At 46.7% G+C, this 12253-nt stretch overlaps 1 protein-coding gene across 1 annotated transcript in view; it reads left to right on the forward strand.

Annotated features, from left to right (window-relative positions):
* Positions 1-12253, forward strand: part of Dnah8 (dynein axonemal heavy chain 8) — a 238386-nt gene that overhangs the window by 97594 nt on the left and 128539 nt on the right. The window contains exons 39-48 of the mRNA XM_052164217.1: positions 226-398; positions 1466-1644; positions 3578-3765; positions 5256-5342; positions 5443-5550; positions 6597-6731; positions 8408-8569; positions 10735-10981; positions 11077-11318; positions 12099-12239. Of these exons, the coding sequence (XP_052020177.1) occupies positions 226-398; positions 1466-1644; positions 3578-3765; positions 5256-5342; positions 5443-5550; positions 6597-6731; positions 8408-8569; positions 10735-10981; positions 11077-11318; positions 12099-12239 (1662 nt within the window). The remainder of the gene's footprint in view (positions 1-225; positions 399-1465; positions 1645-3577; positions 3766-5255; positions 5343-5442; positions 5551-6596; positions 6732-8407; positions 8570-10734; positions 10982-11076; positions 11319-12098; positions 12240-12253) is intronic.

A 12253-nucleotide genomic window follows, 5' to 3' on the forward strand; every position in this document is an offset into this window, starting at 1 on the left:
ATGCACGCACACACACGCGTGCGCACACACACGTGCACACGCACACGTGCGCACACATGCACATGCATACACACAAATGCACACACAAAGGTACATGTACATTCGTGCACGCACGCGCGCACACACACACACACACACATGCACATGCACACCTGCGGGCACACACGCTTATATTTTAGGCTTTCGCCACACAGTTTGTGACTTTCCGTGCTTCATGTTTTTCAGGTAAAAATGCACATCAAGTCGGTCACTGACTTTGAGTGGTTGAAACAGAGCAGATTTTATTTTAAAGAGGATTTGGATCAGACCGTGGTGTCCATCACCGATGTCGACTTCATTTACCAAAATGAGTTTCTGGGATGCACGGATCGCCTTGTGATCACCCCGTTAACAGATAGGTAGGGGAGCCTGGCGCGTGTGGCTCCTCTTGGTAATTAAATGACATGCTAGGCCCCACTCGAAACACTGATGGACGCCTGCTGCCGTCACCCCTGGTCTGTGCTGGGGCCATCAGAGGCAGCCAAACAATGAAAGACAATCCTCACGGTTGCTCGCAAGAACACACACACATTAATGTTTTATGAAGTAGAAACAGATGAAAGAGTAAAAGCGAGATTGAATGTTTGCTGTGAGTAATTTAATAATGATTTTAGATTGTGAGAGGGGAAAAATGCCCAGAAACCATAAAGGAAGTTAATAACGTTGCAAGAAAGGAAAGTGCCTTTGAGAACATTTAATTTTGTCTTCTGTATTTTGGGTTTTTGTGGCGTTTTATTCTTTTACTTATTATTAGTATTAATTTTTTTTTTGTGGAGACTGTGTACCCCTGACTGATCTGACTAGACTAGACTGGTCTGGAACTTACAGCAATCCCCCTGTCTCCACCTCCGGGTTGCTAAGAACCATCACACTCAACACTCTGCTTGGTTTTGTGTTTTTTTCTGGAGATAAAGTCTCACTTTGTACCCCCAGCTGGTATGAAATTCGCTATGCATCCAGACTGGTCTTTAAACTGTTAGTGATCCCCCTGCCTCTGCCTCCTGGGTATTATGGGAGTGCAGCACTGGCTGCCAACCTCCCAGTTTCTCAGATGTGGAAACTAAACTTAAAGGGAAGTCTCATCTGGCCCAGTCTGCCTCAGCCAGTGACATATCCTGCCCTCGGGCAAGGTGTGGATCTCTCCCGTCTTTCTGCCCCCAAACTCTCTGCAGTATTTCACACGCAGAACTCACTCAGTAAGTCTGTAGCACCAACTAAAACTGGGTGTTGGATGATTTGCCTCTGCCACATTAATTGAGTCCACGTCCAGGTAAAATTATGACAGGACTGGTTTTGTTTTCTCAGCTTCCTCTTGGTTCTCCCCACCCTACCCCACTCCCACCCCTGCTCCTCTTGTTTGGATGCCCATTTCACGTGGGCTGTCTGAGGTTCTAAGCCCTCTGGCCTATTCTTTCCCGTGTTGCAGATGCTACATCACGTTGGCTCAGGCTCTGGGGATGAACATGGGCGGTGCTCCGGCAGGACCCGCAGGGACTGGTAAAACAGAAACCACAAAAGACATGGGCAGGTGTTTGGGCAAGTATGTGGTTGTGTTCAACTGTTCTGATCAGATGGATTTCCGAGGACTGGGACGGATTTTCAAAGGCAAGTGTTGAGTGGGTTCGCTTCTTAATATTTTCTGATATGAATCTAAAATGACATTATCATCATGGGGCTAGGTGGTTTATTGGATGCGGCTATCTTTCTGGGTTTAAATTCAGTGTGGTTCAACACTAAGGATTGTGCTATGTTGTGTGCCTTGAGTATGTATTGTAATTTAAAGACAGAATCAATTTATATAAGAGTCTGAAACAGTACTGGGGGAGAGGAAGTTTTTATAACAGATTAATACATGCCTCTTATTTTTGCCCACTGAAATGAAAGTGCTTCTTAATTTTTATTTTAATTTTTTAAATTTTATAAAGCACAGTAACACAGGAAAACAAGAAGCAGGTTGTCCATCAGAGATTGGGGATTCTTGAGAAAAATCTTAGGAGGTGGATCAGCAGGAGGTGAATTCAGATAACACTGAGGAGAGGCACTCCAAGGGCAGTGAAGTGCCAAAGCTCGGCCTGGCCTTAGCACAGCTCTCTGAAATAGGAGCCCTAGTGGAGGATGTCCTTAGACAGGGCAGACAAGGGAAGGAAAGGTCCAGGAACTGGGTCAGGGAGCAGGTCCCACACCAGGGGGCGCTCTCCTGTCTCTCCAGAGGCAAACATCCCAAACAGGAATCTGCATATGCGTTAGGAAATAGTGTAGCAAAAACCCATCAGCTCAACATTACCAAAGAAGCTTAGAGCTGTACCCAGAGTGAGAAAGACACTGCAGGGCTGGGGAGAGAGCTTAGAGAGCTTAGGTAGAGTTCATGCCTAGCTTGCCTGAAGCCGGGGGCTCAGTCCTCAGGACCATGCTAGCGGGTGTGGTGCTGAGCACCTGTAATCCCAGTACTCAGCGGGTAGAGGCAGGGACGTGGGGAGTTCAAAGCCAGTCTTGGCTACAGACTGGTAGCCAAGGTAAAGTCTGGGATAGGGATACATGAAGCCTCGTCTCAAAGGAGAAAAAAGTGACATACACAGTTAAAGAAAGCTAGAGCTAGAGAGAAGAGAGCATACAGATTGCTAAGCCAGGTTAGAAGAGAAACAGGAAAACCCAGTACACTTAGTGAAATAAATAGCTTCAGAGAGATTCAAAACTCTATGCTATTCAGCTAACTAAAGAGAAAGGCTGTTAGGAAAAACATAATAATTGGGGCCAAAGCTGACTGAAACTACGGTTTACAAGGGGAAAAAAAACCAGTCATTCTATCTTGAGTTGCAGGTTAGAGGGACAGATTTAAACCTTCCTCAGCCTTGGGATGGGAAGAAGATTGGGCAGATAATGCAGAAAGAAAGAAAGCTTTTCACACAGCTGCAGGTGATGAAGGTCTTCGTCCTTAGAGAATCGACCAGGAATAGCTTCCGTGCCCTCCGGGTCTGTCTGTGTGCTTGCTTTCATAAGAAAGAAATAAAAACCCCTCTGGCCACTCTCTTTCCCATCCTGCATCTTGACATTCTTAGCTCACTGTAATAAAAGAAAACTGATCGACCCAGTGGAGGGGGATCCCTTATTATGCTGTTTTCCCCAGAGACTCAAGAGCTATCCTTCTCCATCCTCACAGAAGGTGGTCCTCACAATGATGTCTTCACAGAGGGCGGTCCTTATAGAGGGGGTGTGATGTCATCACAATGACGTCCTCACGGAAGGCGGTCCTTACGGAGTGGGTGTGGTTTGCTCGCCTCTTGGGAAACCTGCCCGCAATGATGTACTTGTACTTTCCCTTTGACACCGTCCGGTTTTCATTGTGATTAGTGATGATAAGCCAGTAATTAAACATCTCCCATAACAAGGCTGAAATACACCTTCATAAACAGCCCGGTGTGAAACTTTACATAAATCGTGTTTAGGCATAATTGTTGGGGAGCACTTTGGAGAAAGGACCGGCTGTGGAGAAGGCACCTTGCTGAGTGAAACTTTGCAAATTAACTATTTCCCTTGCTAGGTCTTGCACAGTCCGGTTCCTGGGGTTGCTTTGATGAGTTTAACAGAATTGAATTGCCTGTTTTATCTGTGGCGGCACAACAAATTTACATAGTTTTGACAGCCAGGAAAGAGAGGAAAAAACAGTTCATCTTCTCGGATGGCGATTGTGTGGATTTAAATCCAGAATTTGGAATCTTCCTAACCATGGTGAGAACATGGGGGTTTTAAGTGCAAGTTGGAGAGTTTAATTGTTGTAGACATAAATAGAAGAGTCTTTGTATCACAGGATCAATGAGCCAGAAGTCATGGGTTCTCTCCTTAGGTGGGTATAAAATGAGTTTTAAATTAGTCATGTGTGTCTGTGTGTGGGTGTGTGCATGTGAGTGTAGGTGCCTGGAGAGGCCAGAAGAGGGCGCTGAATTCTCCTGGAGCTTGGTTTATAGGTATTCATGAGCTGCCTGCTGCAGGTACTGGGAGCTGAATTCCCCGCCCTCTGTAAGAGCAGTGCTCACAAACGTGAGCTGCTTAAAACTGCAAAGGTGGTTTTTTTCTTTCTCATGCCTCACACCCGCTGTGGGTTGACAAGGATGGGAACTGAGAGGCCAGGCCCTATTCTTACTCTGGCATAGGGCAAATCAGGGGCCACTGTCTTAGTCGTTGGATGCTATAGCAAAGAAAAAAACATCATGCCCCGGCTTGGAGTTTCTGTCCAGAAAGGACAAACTCAGTTCTCGTGGGACAAACAACACCTACCTGCAATGGGGCCTGGAGGGTGAGCAGGATTATGGAAGCGGAGGGAGAATGCCACTGCCCCCTGTCTCAACCATAGCTGCAGTGTCCTTCGAGTAACATCTTCTGGCTGAAGTGGTGCAGGCTCAAATCACACAGCCAGTAAGAGAAACTAGCTGTCCTTGTGTGTGTGTGTGTGTGTGTGTGTGTGTATGCACATGTGTGTCTCTGTGTGCACATGTGTGCATGTGTGCATATGTCTGTCCATGTGCATGTGTTTGTGTGTTGCATGTCTGTGTGTGTGCATGCGTGTATGTGTATGTATCTCTGTGTGTGTATGTATGTATATGTGTATGTGCATGTGTGTCTGTGTGTGTGCATGTGTATGTGGTGTATACACACAGACACACATGAACATATACTTGCACATGTACCCATATATGGGCATGTGAAGGCCAGAGGTCAGTATCAGGAGTCCTTCTGTATTCATAATCTTATTCTTTGAAACACGGTCTCTCACTTACTACAGATCATTGTGAGCCACCATGTGGGTGCTGGGAACTGAACCTGTGTTTTCTGCAAGAGCAGCCAGTGCTCTGAGCCCCTCAGCCATCCCTCCAGGCCCTCCCTTTAAATAACATATTTTAGATCATAATTGCTCAGGTTATTCAGCCCTGTTCTACATTTTAAACCAGTGGACACACAGGTGCTTAATAATTTTTTGCTGTGCAAAACTGTGTGTGACTTTGATTATGTATTGAAAATGCGGTATGTTTTTAAAAGGTAGGATGTGAAATTACATTAAATATATAATAAAATGTATTAAATTGGATGGACCAATATACATCTTTGAGAAATCTAGGGCATTTTTATAAATGTAATATTTTTTGTGTGTGTACTGCCTCAGAATATGGATTAGGGGTCTGAAGTAAAACTAAACCAGTAATCAAATGTATCTTAACTCTTAGAACCCTGGATATGCTGGGCGCCAGGAACTGCCAGAAAACTTAAAAATCCAGTTCAGAACAGTTGCAATGATGGTGCCTGACAGGCAGGTGTGTACTGGACTTCTAAGGATGATTTGTGTTCTTTGCCCCCCCCCCCCCAGCCCCCAACTAGAGTTGCTTACACACATCTCGCTGTGTTAACCTGCAGATCATTATGCGTGTTAAACTTGCCAGCTGTGGTTTTCTTGAAAATGTTATCTTGGCGCAGAAGTTTTATGTCCTCTATAAACTCTGCGAGGAACAGCTTACAAAACAGGTAAGAACACGCATTTATTATTCCTGCATAGAATTTAGGTTTTTGCTTCAGTTTCTTTAAAAAAAAAATGTGTACGCACGTGGGGGTATGTGTCTGTGAGTGCGGTACCCACAGAGTCAAGAAGAGGGCATCAGATTCATCTAGTCAGACTTGTAGGTAACTGCTTGGCAGCTGCCAGATAATGGGTCCCAGGAACTGAACTCGGGTCCTGGGACTGAGCTTGGGTCCTCTGCGGAGTAGTGTGCCCTCTTAACCCCTGGTCTGTCTTTCTGGCTACTGAGTCTAGATTTTAACTTTGCTATTTTACCGCTATAGATTCTAACCAGTGAGATTAGACAAACACATGGAGTTACTCCTAAATATATGCAGAGTGAACTTGACTCATTGGGTACCTGTTTTCAAATGTTTTAATTCAGAGATACTTGGCGATTCTCAGGACATGGGGAAGAAAATGCCCAGGAAGATGTGTACCCCTCTCCCCGCTTCCTCCAGTGTCAACATCTTGTAACTAGAGTATAGCAACACAATTCAAGAGTTTTGCCAATTATATGTGCTCTCTTAATGTGTCTGTGAATATGTGTGCATTAGCATCACGTGAAGATTAACGTAGCCCCCACCACAATCAGTGGCCAGCACTCATATACTACAAGGTTCCCTTCTGCCACATCTTTGCACTCTGGTCTCCCCCTCTCACAAATAACTAAGCTGTCAAAGCCACCGATCCTTTCCTCCACCTGAGAGTTCAAGGATGCCGCGCAAACGGAATTGTCACCGTGTAACTTAACAGGCTCCTTGTTTAAAATCTATTGTCTGCCTCTTGGACCGCATCCAGCCGTCTCATTCTGGAAACAGACATAAGGTTTGAATCCTGTCATGTCACCTCGTTTTTTTTCCTGACTGAATGGTCCCCTCTCCTCACTCAAAGGGAAGGAAGACAAATTGAGCTGTCAACGCTTCCCAGTGTGGCCACTCCACAACACCAGCGGAGTTTCTGGAAGTTCTCAATGATGCATCTTTGCTCCCCCCCTTGTCTTTCCTGGTCCTAGGTCCACTATGACTTTGGACTGAGAAATATCCTGTCCGTGCTGAGGACCCTTGGGTCTCAGAAAAGAGCTCGGCCGGAAGACAGTGAGTTAAGCACAGTCATGAGAGGACTACGGGACATGAACCTCTCCAAACTGGTAAACGTGAACTCAGATCCTGTGTACGTTCGTTTCACCGGCGCACTGTGAAAGTGACTCTTTTGTAGGTTGTGTGTGGTAAACCAGGGCCTCAGAGAGAGAGAGAGAGAGAGAGAGAGAGAGAGAGAGAGAGAAGAAGAAGAAGGAGGAGGAGGAGGAGGAGGAGGAGGAGGAGGAGGAGGAGGAGGAGGAGGAGGAGAGAGGGCTTCTGCTCCAAATTTCCAGTCTAGTTTCCCTTAAAATAGTTTTTGAATTTAAAATTCTTATTTATGGTATATGATTTTTTCCTTGCATACATGTTTATCCGTGTACCATGTATGTGCATGAGTACACGTACTCATGTCTTTACTCATTCATTGCTTGTGAGCCCCTGACCGTGTGGTTCTCTGTGAGAGCAGCAAGTGGTCTTAACTGCTGCGCCATCTCTCTGGCCCCCTTAAAAATTTAAAAATTACATTATCGTATGTGTTCGAGCATGTGTGCAAATGCATGTGTGGAGTGCCACAGCGTGAGTGTGGAGGTCAGGTGACAAGTTTTGGGAGTTGGTTTTCCTCCCACCAGTGATTGAACTCAGGTTGTCACGCTTGGCAACCAGGGCCTTTGTCCACGGTGTCTTAACAGCTCATCAATGGAGGTTGCTAGCATTAGCCACAGAGTAATAGATTCTAGGCCTGAAGCTCTGGACTCACAAGGAACTATGAGAAAACTCTATACTGTGTGTGTGTGTGTGTGTGTGTGTGTGTTAGCTCAAAATCTCCTCTCTATATACCAGTTTCTTTCATTTGTGTGTGTGTGAATGAGTGAGTATATGTGTGTGTGTGTGTCTGAGTGTGTATATGCCTACATGGGTCAGAGGAGGGTGTCAGATCAGTGTGTCTGTGTGGTGTAAGTGCGTTTGTCTTTGTGTCTGTGTGTCGCTTTGTGTGAGAGTGTGTCTCTCTGAGTGTATGTATATGTATGTGTGTGAGTGTATGAGAGTGTGTCTGTGTGTGTATGTATGTATATGTATATGTGTGTGTGTGTGTGTGCATGCTTGTGGTGTGTGTGCATGAGTGTGTGTTTGGGGGATGGAGTGCTCAGTGATTAAGAGCACTTGCTGCTCTCCCAGCGAATCTGAGTTCAGTTTCTAGCAGCTACACCAGGGAGCTCAACACTGCCAACCTAACTCCAGGGGATCCTACGCCATCTTCTGGCAGCTGTGGGTAACTGCACTCAGGTGCACCTATCCACACAAAGACAAAGTCACATAAATAAAAATAAATCATAACATAAAAAAATACCAGGGGAGCTCCAGAGGATAGAAGAAATTGAGAAAGGTTATGGAGTTGGGAGTACAGCAATCTGTGTATTAAAGCACAGCAAACTGTTTGGGGGTGGTCAGCTTACTCAAACCTACTCCTTAAAAATAAAGGTAGAAGCCGGGCGGTGGTGGCACACGCCTTTAATCCCAGCACTTGGGAGGCAGAGGCAGGCAGATTTCTGAGTTCCAGGCCAGCCTGGTCTACAGAGTGAGTTCCAGGACAGCCAGGGCTACACAGAGAAACCCTGTTTCAAAAAAAAAAAAAAAACCCAAAAAATAAAGGTAGGACACTGCTCGGACAGAGATTTACACATATCCTACTTAGCTAAGAGACGACTGTTGACTGAGTGCGCTGTGCTGATGTCTGCCCTCCCAGGTGGACGAGGACGAGCCCCTGTTCCTCAGCTTGATCAACGACCTGTTCCCAGGGTTGCAGCTAGACAGTAGCACCTACGCGGAGCTGCAAGCTGCGGTGGACAACCAGGTCAACCTAGAAGGTCTGATTAACCACCCACCCTGGAACCTCAAGTTAGTGCAGGTAAGGGCGTCAGAAACCCCTTGTCCATCAGACAGCAGGTGTCCATCAGAGGTCACGACGTCGGATCTTACCCCGAGATACTTACCAGATGTGAATGTGGAAACCAAGTTAAATCGTCAGGTATCCATCATCACAAGAGGGATCCTCAGGGGGTTGTGTTTGTCTTAGGAAAGAATGAGTTTGCCCTGGCATGCAGCAATCGGGACAACATTTAGTCTAGCTGCTACTTAACCCTCTTGAGCCGGCTGATGGTTACCAGAGTCTTAGTTGGGATGGAGAGGAATGACCCTGCTGGCCTCTTGCTGTCGCTCTAGCAGTAGTACCTGCAGCTGACACCTCAGGGGTGACACCCTAGAGCTTGAGGAACCTAGGTCTGCTGCTTTGTGCACACGTGTGTGTGTGTATGCACATGTGATCCTTCATGAACCCCAACACTAAGTAGGAGAAAGAGAAGTTTAGAGGGGAGAGGGTTCACAGACCTCTTTAGACCACTTCCTGCAGATTACAGACATCATGTTCCTTGGGGCCAGTCTGATCTTCATAGTCAGGATATCTCCAGTTTCCTGTCAAATCACAGCAGCAAGCAGGAGTGGCAGGGGGTTGGGGGGAGCAGCAGTTTCTTCTTCTTCTTCTTCTTCTTCTTCTTCTTCTTCTTCTTCTTCTTCTTCTTCTTCTTCTTCTTCTTCTTCTTCTTCTTCTTCTTCTCCTTCTCCTTCTCCTTCTCCTTCTCCTTCTCCTAGTTTCCTAGTTTCCTAGTTTCTTCTTCTTCTTCTTCTTCTTCTTCTTCTTCTTCTTCTTCTTCTTCTTCTTCTTCTTCTTCTTCTTCTTCTTCTTCTTCTTCTCCTCCTCCTCCTCCTCCTCCTCCTCCTCCTCCTTCTCCTCCTCCTCCTTCATCTTCTTTCTCCTCCTTCTCTTCCTCCTCCACCTCTTCTTCCTCCTCCTTCTCTTTCTCCTCCTCCTCCTCCTCCTCCTCTTTTCTGCCTCTCTTAGGGCTGTGGCATTTATGCCCTCCTTGGAGTTCCCAGAATTAAACTATCTGTAACCAGCAAAACCATGGCACTCCCCACACCCCACCCCTCAGAGGACAAGACAATCATAGGTAACAGCTGTGGACAAATTGAAGCAGGCCCATATCCCACACCTGAGATGAAAACAAAAACATATTCTCATAATGTAACTGGGTTTTTAAAGAAACCAAAACTAAAAAAACTAGAGAGAGAGAGAGAGAGAGAGAGAGAGAGAGAGAGAGAGAGAGAGAGAGAGAGAGAGAGAGAGAGAGAGAGAGAGAGAGAACATGTGTTATGGCTCAACTACATTAGATCTATAGCCCAGGCTGGCCTGGAACTTCCTATGTAGTCAAGGTTGGCCCTGACCTGTTGATCCTCCTGCCTTTGTATCTTGAGTGTAGGTGTGTGCCACCTTACACTGCATATCAAAAGCCAAGGGCTTCATGTCCTTTAGGCAAGCCCTTTCTGACTGAGCTATGTCCACAGCCCACTCTCTGCAGTGCTCTTAGAGTGTCTCCTTGAATCCTCTTCTGTACCACATACCAGCTTCTGTATGTTTCTGCTTCTCATACCAAATGGAAGACTGAAGCCACTTTGTGTGTGTAAGGATGGCTGGGTGAGGGGCTGGGAGGGCCAAGTTCCCCTGATTCCAGATGGAGAGTCCCTGGTCATGCCTGTCTGACTGCTGTGGCTGTCCTCCGTTGCACCTTACTAGGATCTTCCCATCCCTGGGAGTGTTATCTCCACACCCTTCTTTATATCTCCCGCGGGTTCTCCCTGAATAAACCACTTCTACACACAAAAATCTTACAGCTTCTGGAGACCCAGAAGGCTCAGGGGTACCCGAGATCTTTACAGAGATGCTGCGCGCTGCTGCTTTCCACCACTGGGGGGCGACATCACCATACACCACACACACCTCACAAGTGGCAGAAAGCTGATGCTGAATTATTTGCAAAATATAATTCAAGTCCCACACTGTCATTATTTTATCACCTATGTTGTTTTTTAATATGATGGTGGTTATGATTCCTAAACCCAGTAAAACACAGAACGTTTGGATATTATTTAAAGCCTCTTAAAATTTCAGCGAACACACACAGCCGTCAGCCGGAGACTAATAACCTCCATTTTCCAATGTGTCATTTGACGGTGTAGTTATACGAGACCTCTCTGGTACGACACGGCCTGATGACTCTGGGGCCCAGCGGATCCGGGAAGACGGCGGTCATAACGATTCTGATGAAGTCATTAACGGAGTGCGGGAGGCCTCACCGGGAGATGCGAATGAATCCAAAGGCGATTACCGCGCCTCAGATGTTCGGCAGGCTGGACACAGCCACCAATGACTGGACAGATGGGATCTTCTCCACTCTGTGGAGGAAGACGTTAAAAGCTAAAAAGGGTAGGCACGGGCCTCGCTCCAAGTTTGCTCTTCTCTCTGCAACCTTATTAACAACATTGCATTTGATGGAGAAACCGATCTGTCTTCATTTGCAGGTGAAAACATCTTCCTCATCTTAGACGGCCCCGTGGATGCCATCTGGATCGAGAACTTAAACTCCGTGTTGGATGACAACAAGACACTCACCCTGGCCAACGGGGACCGCATCCCCATGGCCCCGACGTGCAAGCTGCTGTTTGAGGTGCACAACATTGAGAACGCCTCCCCTGCCACGGTGTCGAGGATGGGCATGGTGTACATCAGCAGCTCAGCTCTCAGCTGGAGGCCGATATTACAGGTGGGAACCGGAAATGGGCGGGGCCTGGAAACGGGCCGAGGGACCGGAAACGGGCGAGGGTCTCCAGGTCTCTGCTCCTCTCATTTTGCTTCTGTGCGCACACATGTATGTTCAGACAGTCCTGTGTACAGGCACATGTGCATGCCGGAAGATAACCTCGGGTGTTTTATGTCAAGCCACCTTACTATCCACACGCTTCTTTTACTTTGGATATAGTGTCTCTCAATGGCCTGGAATCTGTCAGGGAGGCTAGGCTGGCTAGCCAGCGAGTCCCAAGGGCCTGCCTGTCCCCTCCTCCCCTCATCCTCCTCGGTGGTATCATAAGCACGTGCCAGCACATCCAGTTCTTTTTTTTTTTTCTTTTGACGTGAGTTCCAGGAATGGAACTCATGTCTCCGAGCTTACAAGGCAAGCAAGAACTTGAATAACAGAGTTGCCTTCGCAGCTGTACATGTTTTCTTTCTTTCTTTCCTTTTCTTTCTTTCTTTCTTTCTTTCTTTCTTTCTTTCTTTCTTTCTTTCTTTCTTTCTTTCTTTCTTTCTTTCTTTCTTTCTTTCTTCCTTCCTTCCTTCCTTCCTTCCTTCCTTCCTTCCTTCCTTCCTTTTCTTTCTTTCTTTCTTTTTTTCCAAGACAGGGTTTCTCTGTATAGCCGTGGCTGTCCTGGAACTCATGCAGGCCTGGAACTCAGAAATCCACCTGCCTCTGCCTCCCAAGTGCTGGGATTATAGGCGTGTGCCACCACCGCCCAGCAGTACTTAGACTCTGTCCTTTGACCCTCAGGCATGGTTGAAGAAGCGCACACAGCAGGAAGCCACCGCCTTCTTGAGTCTGTATGATAAGGCGTTTGAAGAAACGTACACATACATGAAACTAAACCTCAACCCCAAGATGCAGCTCCTGGAGTGTAATTATATCATGCAGGTAAGCCTCGGTCT

Source organism: Apodemus sylvaticus, chromosome 19 (genome assembly GCF_947179515.1).
Source record: "Apodemus sylvaticus chromosome 19, mApoSyl1.1, whole genome shotgun sequence".
NCBI lineage: Eukaryota > Metazoa > Chordata > Mammalia > Rodentia > Muridae > Apodemus > Apodemus sylvaticus.